Raw genomic sequence first — 22,464 nt, 5'->3', positions numbered from 1 at the left:
CTGTGTTAGCAGCATGCCTGCATGTTTGGTAGCGCTCAGCGTAGCAGCAGCAGCAGCGCTATGGAAGTGAAGGAGAGACGGCCGTACTGTTCGCTGACCAAGAGCCGCCGGGACAAGGACAGACCCTACACTGGTAAACAAGTCATGTCTCTCATTCATTCATTCATTCATTCATTCATTCATTCATTCATTCGTGAATTAATTTTCTCTGTTGACTTGAATGTGAAAATGCTAAAAATAAACTTGACCTGACTTCATAGACCACATGAGACAGACACAGTATGTTCATATATGGGCATTCCAAGATATGAGGGTATGCGCGTGACATCATCATCATACCCGGGAGTTAAGCAGGAACGCCTACAGAGTGGCAAAAAACAACTTGCTGGCCTTGACAACCCATACATCCACAAACAGAAAAGTCAGATCTGATTGCATTAAACAACGTTAAACTCACTTTGCCACTCCCTTTGCCACACAATTTGCCACTCAATTTGCCATTCACTTCATGCATGCGCATACCCTCTTTAATGATATCAGGGATATCCATATATGGGCATAAAAGGGACAAGGACAGAATGGATACAGGTATACACACTCATGTCACTATGACTCAACCATAACCATATATACAGTAAGGAGTTCCCAGTTTAACCACGCCCAAGTATGGAGTATGTTGCCTAACCTCAATGTGTCGTCATGGCATCAGGCACAAACAAATCAGCCAGCTCCATATATGGGAACAGAAGGGGACATGCGCATATATGGGCATCTACCGACATCAGCGATCTCCATCTATGGGCATGAAAGGGACAACTGCCGCCCAAGCATGTAATTCCTTGACTTTAAAACATGTAGCTCGCTGGGCCTCCTTCAAAAACTGCCCTGAAAATTCACCTTTCGGAGGCGGAGGTAGTTAGCACTTCTCCCATAGACAGGCGAGAAGTGAGTACCTTACCCCACCCTATCTTTCCCCCCTACTAAATACATAGGCCTATAGTTTTTCCTGATTTTTTGTTATTTTTTATGTCCATGAATTGAATACCAAGGACCTCCAACGTAAACAAGACCGTATAAAGGGCTTATTTGGGGTGTTCCATTTAGGTAGGGTGTTTAACTGTACTTGTACTGTACTACTTTTGTGTTGTATTGACAGATACAGAGATCTCCATTATGGGCGTATTGGTCGAATTGATGGTGCAACGTAGGTGTGATGGCCGCGTATAGCCACACATGCGCGCGCACACACACACACACACACACACACACACACACACACACACACACACACACACACACACACACACACACACACACACACACACACAAAGGAGCATTTTTCTCACCTTCAGTTCAATACTCCACCTATTCACATGCACTGACTTCTGGGACAGCAGTCTGGCCACACAGATCACTCCGGACAAAGCATCCTTTGTTAAAATTAATTACTAGTCTTGTTCTCTAGAACAATATGGAGAGCAGCTGTTTCAAAGTTTCAGGCAGATTAAAGACACAAGGACTGCTATCTACTGAACTAAAGTAGGAGAGTTGAAAGTGACCCCCACAAATCACAACTTTTTCCCCATAATTGAATTAAAACTAAATGTGGGCAGCAGTCAAAAAGTGTGAATTATTTTTCAAAGATGTATTTTGCCATCAGAAAGTGTGAAAATCCTTGTTAAAAGTCTCAAACGATGTGTCGAGGCAATGTTCAATTTATAATTTAATTTAACATTTATAATATAGCAGACACTCTTATTGTTGCTGTCAGAAAACCTTGTATCTCCATATATATTTATTTTAGTGTTTAGTGCGTAAATTAATGCCTTATTTAAAAAGGTTTTTGTTTTAATGAATAAAATGTTTTGTTCCAATCTGTGTGGTAGAATATGTCAATACAATATAACTTTCTCCCTGCTCTTCTATTGAGACATTTAGATCGTGTCAAAAGTCATGTCTCACCTAGACATACAGGATCTGACACGGATTTTGACCTGAAGCTGAAGGTCAAGATTCAAGTTATCCCCTGAGATCTGGCAAAATAATTAAATAAAAATTAGCGCAGAAAACCGGGTTCAGATCTCGGGTAGAAAAGGCAAGTTACATAGTGCTTCACCAGTTGATGTGTGTGCATGTCCCTCCATAGGCCTACCTTATATGAGGGGACAGTTTGTTGGTTGACCAGTTGGTGTACGTGTCTCTCAGGTTGGTCAGGGGACAGTTTGTTGGTTGACCAGTTGGTGTGTCTCTCAGGTTCGTCAGGGGACAGTGAGGACTGCGGTCTGGGCCCCCAGGGGCCCCGGGTGCCCACCCAGAAGTCCTATTCGTCCAGCGAAACCCTGAAGGCCTTTGACCAGCACCAGGACCAGACCAGGTCAGACTGCCCTTCACTTCACCTCTCCACCTTAAACACCTAAAGCAGTGCTTTTCAACACTTTTCATATCAAGGTCCATTATTTATTTGGCATTTGAGTCACAGAAGAGAAGAATGAATCTCACAGCTCCCAATTAATTTCATTAAACAGCGGTATATAAAAACCACAACGTTGTAGGTGTATAATAACGAAGGCCGTATACACCTGACGAAGGCCGGATAGGCCGAAACTTTGTGTTATTTATTTACCGCTGTTTAATACAATGAATTGGGAGCTGTGAGACAGTGTGTGGATTCATTCTTCTCTTCAGTGTACTTTTTTGATCCAGCACCCGTTGTGTGGATGTGCATGTATCTCCTGACCGCTCTTTGAGTCACGGACCACTATTTGATGATAATATTAGCCTTTCAGACCCAAGACTTAGAATATTTTGTTGTCATTGGATAGGATTTTGTCCACAATTCCATGCTGTATATGTGGTACCATGAGAGAGATAACAGGCAAACGTTGATCAAAAATAACAGTTATTGTACTTTCTCTAAATAGACTTTCTGTAAATACAGTGGTTCTGTTCATTTTTCATCTTTTTACAAATGATCAAAGTACAAAATGTAAGCTTTCAAATGACATGTCATGCAATGAAATCATAAAATATTCAAAGAAGCTATATGCTCATTTTAAAGGATAACTTGGATATTTTTTTTACAAAAAGGGTTCTTATTTTAGATTGTAATTAAAGAAAAGAAAGATGAAATGATTTCATTTACTGCCTGTGTACAAGTGGCTAAATATTTATGTTTTAGATACAATAAGCCAGCAATTTCTTTATTACTATTTACAGTAACACTATAGCCTCCATAAGTCACATCTGCCCATGAAAGATTGTGGTGCTGGGAATGGGCTTATTGTGTCTAAAAATACATATTTAGCCACTTGTACACGTGCTATGTTATAATTGCAAAATCTATAGAAAGCAGTAAATTAAAACATTTTAACACCTGTCTTTTCTTTTCTCTAATTGCAATCTAAAATATGAACCCTTGTTGTAAAACAAACCAAGTTGGCCTTTAAAATTTGCTTACCCAGAATATATAAACAAATCAGAGAAAATGTCTCACTTCTCAGTGCCTGGTATTGGGCATTAACAGTGGCTAATTTATTCAACCACTAACAATTTGAAACCATACCAAAAGTTACATTTTGAAACAACATGAAAAGCTTGTAAAAAAGAAAAGAAAAAATGTTTCTAGTTTCTTTTTCTCTCTTTTTTTAAATCAGTCACCCAGAGTTAATGCGATTAACGTGACTGTAAAACAACCATTTTAGGCTCAGACAATGTGGTCCACACACGCAGAAAGAAGACAAGATGTCAGACAGGCTACCAAAGCCAACATGCTTCGCTGTAATAATAGCGCTTCAGAGCCATTAATAACAGCACTTTGAGCCATGTTGGCTCAGCTGCGGCTTGGCTCAAATAGCTGTTTGAAATCCATAAACAACGGTTCTGTTGTTTGTCTCCTTGTCAGTTGGATAAGCACCATATTTAAGCCATCAGACATGCTAGCGCTGTCTGCCAGCAGTCAAACGGAGGATCACGGAACCGCAAATAACTTTAAGAGCGAAACTGAACTGTAGTGACAACTAAATGATGGTAGCAGTTGAAGATTGCTTTATTTCCCTTTTTTCCCCCTCTTCTGCAAGCAGCTTAAAAAAAGAGAGATTATGTTTCTCCTCCAAGAGACAGCATAAACATAGAGTAAAAAGAAAAATTTTAAGAAATAAATCTTAAAACTGGAAGAATTCACGTCATGAAAAAACAAGCATAAATTAAACACTTAGGCCCACTTTTCTCAGCTACTTCAGCTACTCAAAAAAAGCTGCAATGTGACATGATGTGCGTTTGTAGATCTGCTATTTAAAAAAAGAAAAGAAAAAGAAAAGTTCTGAAATGGACCGTTAACATTGAGTACTTTTACACTGTTCTGTATAGTAATATATATAGTAATGCCAGTAAATACACTTGTCAGTTCAGTCAGTTCAGTTTTATTTCGGACATATAAAATAAACAATAAAAGTGCATTCAATAGATCAGCTTTTTATTTTTTATTTTTGTTCAAGTGCCCGAAAGGGGTTATGGGAGGTTATGGTATGTACTTTTACTCACTTAAATGTGGAATAACGGGTAACATGTCCTTACTGTAGGTCGAACTCCCTTTGGTCTGACCACCTAACCCTAACCTCAGTAAAACTATGCCTAAACCTAACCCTAACCCTAACCTCAGTCGACCCAACGGGAGACCTATGGGGCAGTCCCCGAATAAAGGCCCTTTACTTGTAACAGAGTATATTTCTATGTTGTGGTATTGTTAAGTGAAACACAGCTGAGTATTGTTCCAGTGCTGTGTGGTTAAGGTTTGCCTGCTGTCGTTGCTAGGCTACTGTACGGGACAACCAGGGGACATAAGGACATGGTTCACCATGAACAAGAAAACTATACCCGACACGGTGAGTTAGCACCCTCTCCTCTCCTCTCCTCTCCTCGCCTCGCCTCGCCTCTCCTCTCCTCTCCTCTCCTCTCCTCTCCTCTCCTCTCCTCTCCTCTATTGAGGTCTTGTTTTTTTTTTCTTCTTGTGTCCTGTTTACCTCAAATGTTTTGTTGTGTACAAACCAGCGCGTGCTCGTGAGCACGCGCGCACGCGCGCACGCGTGCACGCACGCACGCGCGCACGCACGCACGCACGCACGCACGCACGCACGCACGCACGCACGCACGCACGCACGCACACACACACACACACACACACACACACACACACTGTCAGATAAATATAGTGAGTTGTCCAGAGTCCAGATCTTCAAAGGCAAACATCTAAAGCTGGTCTTTAAGTGCAGTCCAGTGTGTCTGTGATGGAGCTCCCTGCTGTTTACATACTTGCACTGTTTTATCTGCTTCTCAGCAATTCCTGGAATTAAGTTAGATCTTTAAGCCAGGGGTCTTCAAGGTTTTTCCAGGCCAAGGACCCCTTGGCTGAGGGAGACTCCCTACTACATTTTGTTAACAAATAATAATAATAAAATAAAAATAAAATGTGTTGTTGCAGAATAAACTTTTTCATAGATCTTTTTCAATAGTCTTCTATTGAGACATTTAGATTGTGTCAAAGGTTATGTCTCACCTAGACACAGGATCCGGTAAAAATTCTATTTATCATCTGTAGTAGTGGGGAGTAAGACAGTGAAAAATCATTGTGCAGTGGATAAAAGCATTACATTTGATACATATGTCCCTTGGGTCATCCTAAAACATCATAGAAGGGGTGCCCCCCAAAAGATTTACAAATTCTAAATGGACACCTACACTTTTAACAGTTGACTGCGGTGAGTGCTTGTAAATTCTTCCTCCAAATAATGCCTACCTACACAAAATAAGATGAACAAACCAACTGTATACAGAGTAAACATAAACATGATGTCTGGCTTCTCTTTCCCCCAAAGCAATGGTCAGTTATAATTACAACACTTCCTATTAATAAACACAATAATTATACTTAATATTTAAATGCTCTAATAGTTGGCTTGCGGCCTCTTATCTGAAATGAGCATAATCTAATTCACTGAACTGTAATCACCATAATGGTCTTTTAAAGATAAGGATTATATGCATTAATAAGTTGCAATCAATTCAGATAATTGTGTAGAATTGTATAATTATCAGCGTTTTATTACAGGGCCCAAAGCCATCCTCCATTGGTTTTGAATGAACTTCTAAAGGCAGTAGCTACGGTTCCTGATTCATTCAGGGTTTTCTTTTTTCTCCCCACACGTTTCAGACATTAAAATGTAATTCTCATTGGTTTCATTCTTATTTCCAACATTCTGAACGTTAAAGTGATAGTTCATTCAAGGCTGCTAGTCTCGACTATTTTCTTAGCAATTATGCTATTGACTACTTTTTCAATTAATCAAATAGCCTAATCAAGAAGCAAGTATTATTGACAAGCTTTTTCATTTTCATGTATTGCTCTGATTTATTTATAATCGCCTGAACTGATTAGTCTGTTTAACCACGCAAACTCTATTTATTACTTAACACCATACGAGTGCACATAAATATGATCTACAAGCTCACAAAACGTTGCGATGCGACACATTGAAACCTGGTTGAAACCTTCTGATTCCCAGACGGCATTTCTATCCAGGCATATACAGTCAGGGGCGTTTTTTATAAACTGGGGGCTCCCCACAAAGGTAGTAAAAGAGCCCCCCCCCCCCCCCCATGAGCGCGCGTGAAAAATAGGTATGCGCGAAAAACAGTATGCGCGCGCGCGAAGCGCAGGAATTAAAAATGCCACCCTCCAACTCTATACCTATTCTGAAAAAGTGATGATTTAGCATGACAAGACAATGAACTTGACAAGACAATGAAGAGCAGAGGTAGAGGAAGCCTATTTGTTGTCATTATGGTTGGTTTTAAATACCTAACCACAATCATTTTGGATCTATTTGATTAATTTAAGAAGAGTACAGTAAGGTAAGTAAGGTAATCAAAGGTATATAGAGTAGGCCTATATGTATATTTTTATACAGGACATATTTGATGCAGGACAATAATTATTTTAATAATAATAAGGGAATATCAGTGAATAATAATACTTTAAAATTTATTTTTACAATTTATTTGTAATTATTATTTTTCAAAATTTAGATAACATAATGTATTTTCTTAACATCATTAATTTTCAAGCCTAATATGTGCAATCTTTGAGTACAGTTTGGATATTGCACGTATGTACAGGAAATTCATAGAGAGACAAGAGAGAGAGCTGATCACTTAACATTCCAATCAATCAACTCAATTGTCGCCAGCTGGTCTCTATGTGAAATCTATTGACTCCAGTGAGCATTTGGTCAATTCTTTAAAAAAAATCATAACTTTTGACAGGAATGGGCTAGAGACTAAATGCCCGCCCCTGTATACAGTACGTTCTGTACGAACATAATGCTAACATGTGTGTGTGTGTGTGTGTGTGTGTGTGTGTGTGTGTGTGTGTGTGTGTGTGTGTGTGTGTGTGTGTGTGTGTGTGTGTGTGTGTGTGTGTGTGTGTGTGTGTGTGTGTGCGTGCGTGCGCGCGTGAGTGCGTGCGTCTGTGGGTGTGTGAGTTTTCCAACTGGGGTTAGGGTTCTTGAAGATGAGAAGTGAAATATTCTCTCCCAGTGCTTGTTCTGGCTCCTCCACACATGCAGCCCTGGAAGGTCATTTCCATAGCGTCTCTGTCAGGGTGGAAACCTCATATGTCCCAAACTGTTTATATACTTTATACTTAAAAAAATAGCAAAAGTAGCGGATCTACAAGCTCAGAATGCGGCACTTCACGCCGCGATTCAAACTGCTGCAACTTTCGATGCTTTAGTGTGACGCTGTAGAATGATCAAGTAGGTATCTATTAAAACAAAACAAGCGAACAAACGGGGAAAAAAACAACTCTGATTTATTTATAATCGCCTGAATTGATTAGTCTGTTTAACCACGCAAACTCTATTTATTACTTAACACCATACGAGTGCACATAAATATGATCTACAAGCTCACAAAACGTTGCGATGCGACACATTGAAACCTGGTTGAAACCTTCTGTTTCCCAGACGGCATTTCTATCCAGGCATATACAGTCAGGGGCGTTTTTTATAAACTGGGGGCTCCCCACAAAGGTAGTAAAAGAGGCCCCCCCCCATGAGCGCGCGTGAAAAATAGGTATGCGCGAAAAACGGTATGCGCGAAAAACAGTATGCGCGCGCGAAGCGCAGGAATTAAAAATGCCACCCTCCAACTCTATATCCTATTCTGAAAAAGTGATGATTGACAAGACAATGAACTTGACAAGACAATGAAGAGCAGAGGTAGAGGAAGCCTATTTGTTGTCATTATGGTTGGTTTTAAATACCTAACCACAATCATTTTGGATCTATTTGATTAATTTAAGAAGAGTACAGTAAGGTAAGTAAGGTAATCAAAGGTATATAGAGTAGGCCTATATGTATATTTTTATACAGGACATATTTGATGCAGGACAATAATTATTTTAATAATAATAAGGGAATATCAGTGAATAATAATACTTTAAAATGTGTATTTTTACAATTTATTTTTAATTATTATTTTTCAAAATTTAGATAAAATAATGTATTTTCTTAACATCATTAATTTTCAAGCCTAATATGTGTAATCTTTGAGTACAGTTTGGATATTGCACGTATGTACAGGAAATTCATAGAGAGACAAGAGAGAGAGCTGATCACTTAACATTCCAATCAATCAACTCAATTGTCGCCAGCTGGTCTCTGTGTGAAATCTATTGACTCCAGTGAGCATTTGGTCAATTCTTTAAAAAAAAATCATAACTTTTGACAGGAATGGGCTAGAGACTAAATGCCCGCCCCTGTATACAGTACGTTCTGTACGAACATAATGCTAACATGTGCTAACATGTGTGTGTGTGTGCGTGCGTGCGTGTGTGCGTGCGTGCGTGGGTGTGTGAGTTTTCCAACTTGGGTTAGGGTTCTTGAAGATGAGAAGTGAAATATTCTCTCCCAGTGCTTGTTCTGGCTCCTCCACACATGCAGCCCCGAAGGTCATTTCCATAGCGTCTCTGTCAGGGTGGAAACCTCATATGTCCCAAACTGTTTATATACTTTATACTTAAAAAAATAGCAAAAGTAGCAGATCTACAAGCTCAAAATGCGGCACTTCACGCCGCGATTCAAACTGCTGCAACTTTCGATGCTTTAGTGTGACGCTGTAACGGGGGAAAAAACAACAAGTGAGAATATGGACAAGAGAGGTTTCTGCCCGACAACAACAATATTATCTTCACATAACAACTGGAAGGACTTAACTCTCAAATACCTGGAACGCGCCGGAGTCGTGTTAGATTTGAACCACTTCAACCATTATTTTATGCTTTAACTATTGAAAAATAGCAGATATACAAGCTTGTAGATCTGCTATTTTTGAAAAAAACGTGAAAATGTGTGCAAGTCTTTGAATATCTTTGACCCGATCTTTGACCCGACTTCTAAATCCTTCCTCTAAATCAGTGGTTCTCAAACTTTTTCATGTCAAGGACCCCCCAAAATTACAGGTATTTGGCCGCGGACCCCCATCTCAAAATATGTTGTTCCGGGGACCACCCAGAAGCAAATATTTGAGTTACAAATGTTCGCTTTTAAATAGATATATTCAAATACTTGCAAAGAAATATCATGACTTTTCTAAAAATAGCAGATCTACAAGCTCGCAGCGCGGCACTCGGTGCCGCGCTGTGAGCTTGTATATCTGCTATTTTTCAATAGTTAAAGCGGTCAATAATCCTAGGCCTAAATAGGTTAAGTGGATGAGAACCTGAACTGCTTCCAGCCTCGTAACTCAAAGCTCACCACTGGGCCTGTTCCCAAACGCTCACACACCGCTGCGTTCTGCTCCCAAGCGCTCCTAAACGGGATGGCTCTGGGTCTGGGAGGGTGTGTTGTCACGGGTGATTGAAGGCCCTTGACGGTTGGAAAAAAAAAGTTCTTCGCCAGCGATGCTGCAGTGTGCGTTCGTTCGTTCACACACATTCCGATCCCAGGCTTTTCGCTATACTGTTAGCTCCTTATGCCAATTCACAGTTTTTAGGCGTTTAAGCAGCAGTCGCTCTTATACGGAGCGTCTCATAGGTAAGGGATAACGTCTGGCTCAGCGGTCGTTATCGAGAATAACAATCCCGAAAAAAAATCTCAATAACGACCGCCGAGCCAGACATTATGCCGCTTATTACACGGCTACTTAATAAATAAAATAATTTGACTCAAAACTTAAAACTAAAAAAGTATTTTAGTGAAGGTATTCCACAAGTGCTGCACTGAGTGTCCCCCCAGCGCAACACGGTCGCCTCGCAAAACGCAAGGAAGTTGATCAAATAGAATCCATTTTCTGTTACTGCATCGTCGATTCCTCGCTTCAAATATATTTTTTAAACATTCTGGATAGCAACGTTTAGTTGTAAATGACACTGTGTGTTTGTTTAAATGGCTGTCATGTTGGATACGGTTGGATACTTCACAGAGTACAGCAGGTGCTCTGCAACTTTGATTAGGCATCGGTCTGTTACAGAGCGGAGCGGTCATTATACAGAAATAACACACTGCTTGACCAATCAGAATAAGGCATTCCACCAAGCAGTGTAATAAATGCGAGGTAAGGATAAAGCAGAGTAAGCTTGAACTATAGTTCAACAAACAACAAGGTAAACGGTCATATTCGTAGAGTGCAGACAGAACAATGTAGTGCTTCAAAGAAACGTGGATAAACAATGAGCCGAGCATCCATTTGAATTCTGTCTTAAGGAGCATTCTGTACATTTGGGCTCAACCAAAACAAATCTGCGAAACAAAAAGGCATGTAAACAAATGACCAAGATATGGTCGGTGTTGTAAACTATAGCATCAATCAAAATAAAAAGCGAGAAGGGATAAAATGTGTTTTAGGGAAGGGAGAAGAGTCTTGGATGTGTGGAGCATTGCCAAGGGTGTTTTAGGGAAGGCATTAAGACTATATTGAAAGAGTCTAGGATGTGTGGAGCGTTGTCCAGGGTGTTTTAGGGAAGGGAGAAGAGTCTAGGACGTGTGGAGTGTTGTCCAGGGTGTTTTAGGGAAGGGAGAAGAGTCTAGGACTGCTACTACTGCTGTCTGCATCTCTGCAGACAGCAGTAGTAGCGGGCAACGCATACATAAAATAATAATAATAAAAACAAAACAAAAAACACTTCTTTGGTATTTTATGAAAATGTTGCTACACTAAAAACTATATTTTCGCTACAATCAATAAACAGACAACAAAGCCTATCCTTAACAAATACCTTTATTTTGCATTGTGTTCTACAAGATGTTCTTCTTCTTTTTCTGCATAGGCCCAGTACTGTGATTTGTCTGTCATTCTATTTGTTAAAAAAAAGGGACACAAATTGCTTGACAAAAGCTTTTTTGAAGTATCCTTATAGCTGACCGTGACACTACCAGTGAAGTGTACTGTCACAAAAGGGGGTGTCAACTTTGGTCTCAACCTGCACGGATTTCGCTCCTCTCTGTTGTACCGGGTGGCGGGGCAGCAACCGGCAGCCAATGAAGGGGTGGACAGAGGGGGACAGACATGTGAACATTTCGGCTGGTTGAAGACCAGAATTCATGCTCCATCGTATTGAAGGGGAGACTTGAGTAAAGCGAAAGCACTCTGAATCGTATTCAAGTGCAGTGCTCACTGACTATGCATAAGGCTTTATGTGTGCAGTGGGCAGAATATGTCATATTTTGGATGGGGCTCATCGGTTCTGATCTCTCTCAGACTGTGTGTGTCTGTGTGAGAGACAGTGATATCAACGGAGATTTATTCCACTCGGGCGGTGCAGCGCGAGTGAGCTGTCACTGTGTGGGATTTGGAGCCAAACTTTGTCGGGGGGAATTCTGACAAGCTTCAATTCCACTTCACACTGCCTTTATATACAAAGACAAATGTTATTTAAACCCTTTCAGACTGGGAATTGTTTCATACTTTAGCCATTGAAAAATGCTGTGAGTGCCGAGTGCCGCGCTGTGAGCTTGTACTGTAGATCTACTATTTTTGCAAATCTTTGAATATATCTTTTTAAAAGCGAACATTTGTAACTAAATAAAATGCTTCTGGAGGGTCCCTGGAACAACATATTTTGAGATGGGGGTCCACGGCCAAATTAAATTTCAGGGGTCCTTGACATAAAAAGGTTTGAGAACCACTGATTTAGAAGAAGGATTTAGAAGACGTTTAACAGAATCGGGACAAAATATTCAAAGACTTGCACAAATTTTCACAATTTTTCAAAAAAATCTACAAGCTCGCAGCGCAGCACTTGTTGCCGCACTATGAGCTTGTATATCTGCAATTTCTTTTTTAATATAGCATAAAATAATGGTTAAAGTAATTATATGTAATGCGTTCCCGGTCTAAATGGGTTTAAGGAAGCCATCGAAAGCGGGAAAAAATATCTTGGTTTCTTTCAAAGCTGCAATCTAGGGACAGATTCGAAATGTTGTTCATACAGAATGTTCTTGTTTTGTTTGATTGAATACTTTATTAGTCAGAAATGTAAACAGCATGTGGTAGGCTACAGTCAGACATTAAAGCTAATGTATATTGCAGCCCGATATATTCAATTCATTAACATAGCATGAAGCTAACAAAATAATACATGTCATCAACAAATACAAAACACTATAATGTACAGAGTTGAAAAAGGAAAAAGAAAAGCGGTGGCAGTGGACGACACCTCCATTCTTTGGGAAATTGACAGATGATATGTTTGGCCTGTTTTTGGTTTGGTTTGGTAGAGCTCTCACCTTTGGATCAAAGGGGTCATAGGTTCCATTCCGGGCGCCGCCAAGTCAGCGTTACATGTAGCATGGCTTGTGTTGACTATCATATGTCATAGGTTTGGAATTTGTGGTGCTCCCCCCCAGTCCAGTTATTACACTGGCCTGGGGCACAGTCCGGAGAAAGAGAGAAAGAAGAGAAAAAAAGACAGACGGCGGAAGAAAGTGTACAGCATGGATAGATGTGTCCAAAGACAAATTGTGCCATCATGTTGATTTATACGCGAACAATGGACGACGAAGGCGTGAGCATTAAAACAGAAGGCCCACTTATAATTAAGCATTTCCCCCATTGTTTTTCAGCTCCAATTAACACAATGCCAATATTTTAGAAAGGAAAAAATCCATAATTAGTCAATTATCTTATCGCCTTGGTTTTCAACGTGCGCCTAATTGGAGCTCATTTAAAATTAATATAACTTTTAATTGAACAGCGCCCACTCGTTATCTCCCATTGTTAATTAAAGGGGACGGCATTGTAATTCCCCCCTCCCTCCCCCCTTTCTTTCCCATTTGTTCTGATGAAAGATGGAGAGATTTGCGGCGACGATTTGTTTGTCTAATTTTCGAGTCCTTTATAATGTCAAAGAGTTGACGTTTTTTAAATGTAGGCCAATGTTCCAGTCTCCCTTTTCAAATCTGAGACAGAGCCCATTTATGCTTTAACTACTAAAATAAAATGCAGATCTACAAGCTCACAGCGATGCACCGAGTGCCACGCTGCAAGCTTGTAGCTTGTACATTCGTGCAAGTCTTTAAATATTTTTGACCCGATTCTATAAATGTTTTGAATGAGTTTTCTGAAAAATCTGTTTCTATGTCAGTGCTCAAACTTTCTCATGTCAGGGACCCGCAAAATGATATGTATTTGACCACGGACCCCCATCTCAAAATATTTAGTTCCAGGGACCCCCAGAAGCAAAATTTGAGTTACAAATGTTTGCTTACATAAATACATATATTCAAAGATTTGCACATAGATTTTCTTAAAAAAATAGCAGATCTATATCTGATATTGGGTTAATGATGAAAATGCATATCTGAATACTGTCCGTCAGGTGAAAACCTTGTATGTCCAAAACTATTATTTTTTACCATTCAAATTCAAATCAAAAGCATCAACAGTATCAGATCTACAAGCTTGAAAGGTCAAGCTTGTGGATCTGCTACTTTTGATGCTTTTGCGTGATGATCAAGGGTGTTCATTTACGAGAAAAAAAAAAGAAAAGAAAACTCCAATGGACAACATTGGGAAGCGATATACAGTATATTAGGAAGGGTCACGCTCTAATGTAAAGTGATGCTGAGCCAAGGAGCATGGCATTCCACCAAGGGTCCTCTGGTTGCCATGGAAGGCACCCATCTAAACAAACAATACAAACCAGGGTTATTATAGTTAACTAAAAGTAGTGGAAAACTAGAATGGGACCTGATTGAATCATTAATAATCCATATCACAATTAGAAGAATGAAAATTACAAAATTAAACCAATAGAAAGGAAACTAAAACTAAAACCTTTGGAGAAAAAGATGCAAATTAACACATTTTTAAAAACAAATCATATCAAAACGGAATTAAAAATAAATAGAAGGAGTGGAAGGGGTAGGCCTAGTTATGTTAACGATAATTAAGCGGAACAGAAAAACAAACGAACAAATGTAATGGTATCATTATCTTAATTGAAAGTGATGCTCGTGAAATAATCAAACCCTATCTAAGCACTCCCTTTAAACTGAATGGCTGACACTGCTGCCTCTTTAACCCTGCAAGACCCGAATTAATTTCTACTGGCCAAAAAAAATTAAAAAAAAATCAGATGGTGTTGTAGGAGTCCTAATCACGGGAAAATATAATGTTAAAAATTAATAATGTTTTTGTAAGGTTTTATAGCCATAAATCATAAATCGTGCTCTAATTTGCATTTTGGGAATATTTTTCACAATAATAACACATGTACATGTTCTAGACCAGTGCTACTCAACCCGCGGCCCGCGGGCCGCATGCGGCCCTTTCCGCATGTCTGTGCGGCCCGTCATGATCATGCCAAAAAAAATATGATTTTTCTAAGCCTGTCAAAGTTAACGCGAAACGCAAAACGCGGTGATGTTTGACCCTCGGTGCACTCCGTAGTTAGGGATAAGAGTCAGGGAGCGAATGCAGTAGCAGTGCAGAGATGCAGGCGGCTACGCTAGAGCTACAGTACAACGAGACAGTCAGACAGACAAATATGCGGAGATTTTGCAGCAGACAAACACAGTCGGGCTCACTGGAGCGGAGACGCATGACGGTCGTGCGATATGAACGGCCGCGAATCCCGCGATCGCCATGTTTCAGTCTAATGAAGACCTAGCCCTTGTCTCCGCTGCTTGTCTCTCCCTCCGCGACTCCGCCAGTCAGCTCCGACTATAACTCTATGGCACCGACAGTGCAAGCATTCCAACAGATCGCGCTGCAGCCAAGGAACTATGCTTATTAACACAAATCTCCTCCAACGAGCTGTTGTGTTTTACAAAGCTCAAAGCATCAAACTGTTTTACAAGTACAGTGCATCTGAGGGGGAGTTGAACTGTACTTGAGTTATTTTTCCATACAATAACTCTCTTCACCAAAAATAGCCGATCTACAAGCTCACAATGCATCTTGTGGTGAGCTTGTAGATCGGCTATGTCCCCCAAGAATAGGGATGCTGGGGTTTGAGTGATTGAATAATAAGTATAAACGTTTATTTATTTTAAATCTGTCCTATTAATGAAAAGGAGTGTTAGTGGCATGAGAAAACATACCTTTACGTTGCCAAAGTTCACTAGCTTTGCATACCCAGACACAGGGGAGGTTACAAAAAGGTTGAACCAGAACTGTTCATTTTCACTTCACATTTTGTGAATAAAGCCTAATTTGATAAAAAATTCAAATGTCATCAATTTCATCATTCCATCCATGACAATCTTTTGGTTCAATGAGGTTTGGCCTGGCTTATGGAAATGTGTCTGTTTTCTGTGCGTTTCCTTAATTATTAGACTGTGTACTGTACAAAATCAATGTAAACGTCCAAAATAGGACCGTCATTTTTAGCTTGCGGCCCTTTGGACTTTTGGTATTTTGCTGAGTGGCCCCTGAGCCATCTCAAGTTGAGTAGCCCTGTTCTAGACATTCTAATGATCACGGAAAACAATATTACTGGCATTTTACTTCTGTTTTTGTGAGGAATAGCTTCAGTTAAAAAGTGAGATGTTGTTCGTCCAGACGCTGGAATTTCAACTTCTCTGGGAGGTGTGAATGTCACTCTCTGTGGGGGGTATTTATATGCAAATATCGTGGCCAATGGCATTGTAATACTAAACAATGGGATTTAATGGTGATGTTAATGTGAAAAAAGAACAGGAAAACTAATTATAACATTTAAAAAAAAAAAAATTAAAAAATGTTGCCAAAAAGCAACGCTGGGCCTTGCAGGGTTAAAGAGTCTCTTTAGTGGACATTTAAAGGGATTAATTTTTTCCTTTTGATGGAGACTTGAATTCATAGATATGTTTTTTAGTTTTTGTCACATTCCTAATCCAATAATTTGAGGAAACTTTTTGTTTGTGTCTCGATAGGTAACAGAGCAGGCTCTTTGTGTCTCCATACGGAACCACTGCTGGTCATCAATTATTGGCCCCCTTTAACTCCAAAACAAACAGAGCCGTAGCATAACAAGGGGAAATATATTCTTTTAGAGAATACCTTAAGGAAGGCGTTTGTTTTTAATAACCTTTTTAAAAGGTTTTTCCGATGCTTGTGAGGAAATGCTTTGATTATGCTGAGTGTTCAACTCACTCAACTCGTACATTCTATATAAGGATATCGGCTTCCCTGTTTTGCCAACCCTCTTCGTTGGTTGGCCAAGCTTCGCTTGAAGTTCGTGCCACATTTCCAATAAGTGCTACCGCTCACAATAAAACTCCATGCTTTGAGGGAGTGAAGATGTATAGCCAAGCGGGGCTATCGCGGTAATGCAAGTCGGTAATGCAAGTCACGGTAAGGCAAGGTGGAATTTTTTGTACGGCATAATCATAAACATTACCTATACCTATTACCCTATATAGACCCGATAAACCAATTTAATTTATCTATAATGTTGCGCTGGAGGCTTAGTCTTAAAGGATCACCAGAGAAGGACTGCTACCATGCTGCCGTAGCCTTTGGCCACAAGGTGTACACCTTTGGAGGCTACACAGGACCATACATGTACCGTCAGATCGGTGTGTACGTTTTCAACACAGTGTCATTGCGCTGGATGAAGTTACCCCCACAGACACAACATGGAGTTGCAGAACGCCCCCCTGAGGTCCCCTGCATGCGTGGCCGCCACACAGCCGTGCTGATAGAAGATATCATCTACATCTGGGGAGGGATTCCTTACTGCAACATGCTTTATGCGTTTGAAGTCGACAGCCACAGGTGGTTCACGGCCAATGTTTCTGGGACTGTGCCGGAGGCGAGGCGCGACCACTCGGCCTGCGTCTTGGGGAAGGTCATGTTTATCTTTGGAGGATACGTCCGGCATACGGGACCCACCAATGACGTCTACAAGCTGGACACCACCGCGATGGTCTGGTCTTTGATTAACACCAGAGGAACTCCTCCGGCTGTTTCGAGAGGTCACTCTGCCACCATCATCGGGACAAAGATGTTTGTATTCGGGGGCCAAGGCGACCAGAAGGTCCATTACTACTACAAGGATATCAGAGTGTTTGACACAGAGACCAACTGCTGGCTGAGCACTCCATCTGCACAGCTTCTTCCAGAAGGACGCAAGGGTCATTCAGGCTTTGCCTACAATGGAGAGCTGTACATTCTTGGTGGCTACAACCTGTGTCTTGATCGGACCTTCAACGACCTGTGGAGATTCAACCCAGAGACCTTCTCCTGCAAGGAAGTGGAGCCCAAGGCGGAAATCCTCAATTTGTGGATGTCTATTAATTACTGTTGCATGGTGGGAGGGCGTATCATGGTCTTTGGAGGATACAGATTCCCATCTGTGGACAGTCCTGAAGAGGAGGAGGTGTCTGACCTGTGCATCTTGGACTTGAATCCAAGTCTCAAGATGTTATGCAAGCTAGCAGTTATTCAGTATGGGCTGGGGCAGTCAGGACTACCGCACGACATCGGGTGGGAACTGGCATCCATGACAACTAACAGAGAAAGAAAACCTTGCATAGCCCACTTAAAAACAAAGAAACAAAGAAAACAAGGGGGAAAAAGAAAACAGGGAGCTACCAGCAGCAGCAGAACAAAACACACTGGTATGTTCTTGACACAGGATTTTCTGTGAAAAGCCCAGATCAAATCATCCAGTCAACAAATTGTTGCGGCAGACAGCGTAGCACTAGACATGACCGGGATGTTATAGCCTATAACCAAAGTATTTTCCACACCTGATTTTCAACTCGGGGACAGGTGTGTTGATGGAGCAGACAATAAAATAAAATAAAAGACCTGAAAACCATCTTCACTTTCTCAATGAAGAACAAACCTTTTGTTTTTAAATTCGAAGGCAACGTGTCTCTCAAGGACCTCTCTCTCGAGTACCAAATGGCTGAGGAAGGTCTTTGACTGAAATGTTCCCTACTGTAATATCCCAATAATAAATAAATAGATAAATAATAAATATCAAAATACTTTAATAAAAGTTCAAAACAATTCAAAAAGTCCTGGGTAAAACAATTCAAGGAGACACATTAATACAAAACAAACAACAAATAATAGTGACTATATATATGTGTGTGTGTGCGTGTGCGTGCGTGCGTGTGTGTGTGTGTGTGTGTGTGTGTGTGTGTGTGTGTGTGTGTGTGTGTGTGTGTGTGTGTGAGTGAGAGAATGAAAGTAAATAAACAATCCCACAAACCTAGCATGCGGATAAAGGTTTCAGGGCAAAGGTTTCAGCCCAATCCGAGACCCACGCACTGATCAAAAGAAATCGCTCCGTTATGACAAACAAAGACATTATACTCTTTGGATAAAATAGTACTTTTTCATCGCCAATTGATGCTTCTTATCCATATGAGTAAAATTGCTAATATTTGGAACTCTGTTCTTATATGATGCCATCTAAGATGATCCTATGGAAATTACAATACAAAAAAACAATGGAGCAATTGTTTTTGAAGCGGTGAAAACCGCTTCCAATGAGTGGCTTTGTGTGTCCCACGCCCATATATGGTCATTTCAGTCCAGAATGAACAGGTTTTTTTCAAAAACAAAATGTCTGTCACCTCATGTCCATATATGGTCATTTCAGTCCAGAATGAACAGGTTTTATCTGTCCCGTACGTCCAGAATATCAGTCCAGAATGAATAGGCTTTTCCAAAAAGCAGAATGTGTGTCCCATGTCCATATATGGCCATTTCAGTTCAGAATTAACAGGTTTTATCTGTCCTGTATGTCCAGAATATGTGTGTAGTGTCCCTCCTGGTCTGATGATTGAGGATTTGAGGATTTGAGGATTGGTCAAGCTTCACATGATAGTTCGGCCCTCCAGATAAAATCATTCATTCATTCAGAATATATAAAGAGAATATATAAAGAGTGTTCTAGAGTTCATAACTCCAGAAAACATAGAATAAAAGTTCACCCCTTCACTTCGAACCGAGGTTTGATTTTTAGATTGCATGTCTACCTTTGGCGCCATGAGGTGCACTCACCACCGGCATCACCACTGGCTATGCCAGTGTTATCTCTAATGGCCTCACCAGGAATGCTGGTCTCTCATTGGCTGTTAATGATGACGTTGCCAGAAATACTGGTCCCTGATTGGGCTACGGGGCTTAAACAAAGAAGGACACCGACATACATACATACGCAGCCGAGCGCAATATTTGCGCGTTCTGCTGGCGCAATAACACATCCCAAACCAAAATAGAGTTCTTTCTCTTTAAGAGGGGATCGTTAAGGAACCGGAATGTTTTCAAATCCTCCAGGATCCCAACCTCATAGTCCTAAAAGTCCCTGGGAGGTATTTCTGATGGCGGTATTATTTTTGTGCTGGCACGCTCAGGGCACAAAGCAAGCTCCTAATAGCCTAATAATGTGTTAATGTCCCAGTATTAATAGCCCTTATCTAGGAGCGAGTCAGACAGTGATGAATTATCGGTTATTATAACGAGTGAGTATTAGTTGGCTGTGGACCGTGTGTCCTCTCTCTCAATCACTGTCTCGCACGTGCACACACACACACACACACACACACACACACACACACACACACACACACACACACACACACACACACACACACTCACATTCTCACATGAACTCACGCACACATAAACTCACGCACACATAAACTCACTACACGTGCACGCAGACATGCACGCACATGCAAGCGTACACACACACACACACACACACACACACACACACACTCGCTCACACTCTCACATGAACTCACGCACACATAAACTCACTAGCGTGCACACACTCTCACATCAGCTCAGGCAGGCACTGACACATGCGCTTAAATGGTAAATAAATGGTAAATGGTGATTTTTTATAGCGCCTTTATCCAATGCGCTTTACAGGACTTAAAAAAAGACTTCCGACATAAAAAAAGACTGTAAAGGGACTTATTAGGGACTTATCTCCTTTTAGGCAGGGTGTTTAACTGTACTTGTACTGCACTACATTTTTATTGTATTGACTATACTTGCACTGTTCTCCATTTTTGTCTAATAAAATACTCAATCAATAAAAAAACAGATTGTGCATTACATTCACCCACTCACACACATTCATACACCGGTGGCGGAAGAAACCATTCAAGGCACCAACCTGCTCACCGGGTGCAAATAGGGGTTCAGAGTCTTGCTCAAGGACTCTTCGACACTACTCTGGGGGAGACCGGATTTGAAATGGGAACCCTTCGGGAACCCTCCTTGTTCTAATGATGGTTTCTCTACCCCTGAGCCCTATAATGCTATAACGTTTACACGCACAGGCACACACAAACGCCTGCACACACACACACACACACACACACACACACACACACACACACACACACACACACACACACACACACACACACACACACACACACACACACAAGTCGTGACTCTCAGAGGAAAAGGTTGGTGTTCGGAGACAGCAGATCTACAAGCTCACATGCAATCTGTATCTTCTCTCTCTCTGTCCCTCCCCTCCCTCCCATGCATGTGTCATACATCAGGTCAGAACTTCAGCCTGCGTCAGCTGGGCATCTGCGAGCCGGCCATGGCGCGCCGTGGCCTGGCCTTCTGCCAGGACCTGGGCCAGGCGCTGCCGCACCGCAGCGGCTACTCTGTGGGCACGGTGGGCACGGTAGGCCACCACCACCACCACCACCAGCACCAGGAGCACCACCTAGTGGACGGGGTGGGCAGCGGAGGGGCCGTGATGTCGCCAGAGCGCGCCATGCGGCTGTGGGGGCGGGGCGGCGGCGGAGGGAAGTCGCCCGGACGGAGCTCGTGTCTGTCCAGCCGCTCCAACTCGGCGCTGACGCTCACCGACACGGAGCACGACAACAAGTCTGACAGCGATAACGGTAAGGAGGAGGAGGAGGAGGAGGGTGAGGAGCGCGTACTGATGTTTTGATGTGTCGTTGTTTGGAGTGGCCTGTAGTCTGAATCGCGGGGGAGCGCTAACCTGCCGACGCTGGAGAATGCTACCCCAAAGCCTAAACCTTGAACCTAACCCTTAGCCTAACCCTAACGGGAGTACCGGGGATTCGAAACATGCAGCGGGACATTGAAAGATTGAGATTTTGACGAGGGTGACGGCGTCGTGGATTTGGCAAGTCCTGTAGCGCTCTGGTTCCCAAACACTGGGTCTTCGGTACCCATTTGTTGAGTCACGGACACATTGGGGTCCTTTAATTTTTTGTTTCCTACATTTTGTCAAAATGTTAAAAAAAAACTTTAAACACATGTTTAAAAAGTGGTAAAAATAGCAAAATAGCAGATCGTCAAGCTTTACTCTGCGTTGTGCGCTTGTAGATCCGCTGTTTTCACTAGTTTGGGTCCCGGGCAAAGTGTCTAATCTCTCTTTTTCGGGGTCTCGACCTGAAAGGTTTTGGAGCCATTTGCTGTATATAGCGAGTCTCCCTGTTTTTGAGCTTAATTCTCTTTGACCTCTTTTCTTGTGTTTTTTGGAAGATCTCGTTCTCCATTTCAACACATGTACAGGCCAGCGCGCACACACACACACGCGCCTGCGTGCACGTACTAACACACATACTGTAAGGTGGGCGCCATCTCATTGAGCCGAATGCTGTCGCTCGCCCTCTGTCGCCTTTTCATGCTTTCTCTTTTGACCTCTTTTCTTGTTTTCTTTGAAGTTCTCTGTCCTCCATTCTAGGTGCAACACGCGCTTGCGTGCACACACACACACACACACACACACACACACACGCACACGCACACGCACGCACTGGTATTGTGTATCTATTGTATCTCATGTCTTTTATTTAAGAAATTTCCCCTCTGGGAAATTTAATCTCAAGCCCAAAGGCAAGTCCTCTCCTCTCCTCTCCTCTCCTCTCATCTCCTCTCCTCTCCTCTCCTCTCCTCTCCTCTCCTCTCCTCTCCTCTCCTCCCCTCCCCCTGGTCATTAGACAGTTAGAGGAGCATACATGC

At 41.6% G+C, this 22,464-nt stretch overlaps 1 protein-coding gene across 1 annotated transcript; it reads left to right on the top strand.

Moving 5' to 3' along the window:
• Positions 1 to 60: 60 nt before the first annotated feature.
• On the top strand, positions 61 to 21,424 carry LOC308282098 (teneurin-3-like; the record flags this gene model as incomplete). The annotated part of the gene is made up of 4 exons (XM_080722442.1): positions 61 to 133; positions 2,263 to 2,374; positions 4,810 to 4,880; positions 21,021 to 21,424. The coding sequence occupies 4 exons, from the start codon at positions 61 to 63 to the stop codon at positions 21,422 to 21,424; spliced, it is 660 nt and encodes a 219-aa protein (XP_080578568.1).
• Between the last annotated feature and the right edge of the window lie 1,040 nt (positions 21,425 to 22,464).

The sequence above is a fragment of the Nannobrachium achirus genome (assembly GCF_963921795.1).
Source record: "Nannobrachium achirus genome assembly, chromosome: 3".
Taxonomy (NCBI): domain Eukaryota; kingdom Metazoa; phylum Chordata; class Actinopteri; order Myctophiformes; family Myctophidae; genus Nannobrachium; species Nannobrachium achirus.
This window is presented reverse-complemented; position numbering and strand designations above follow the sequence as displayed.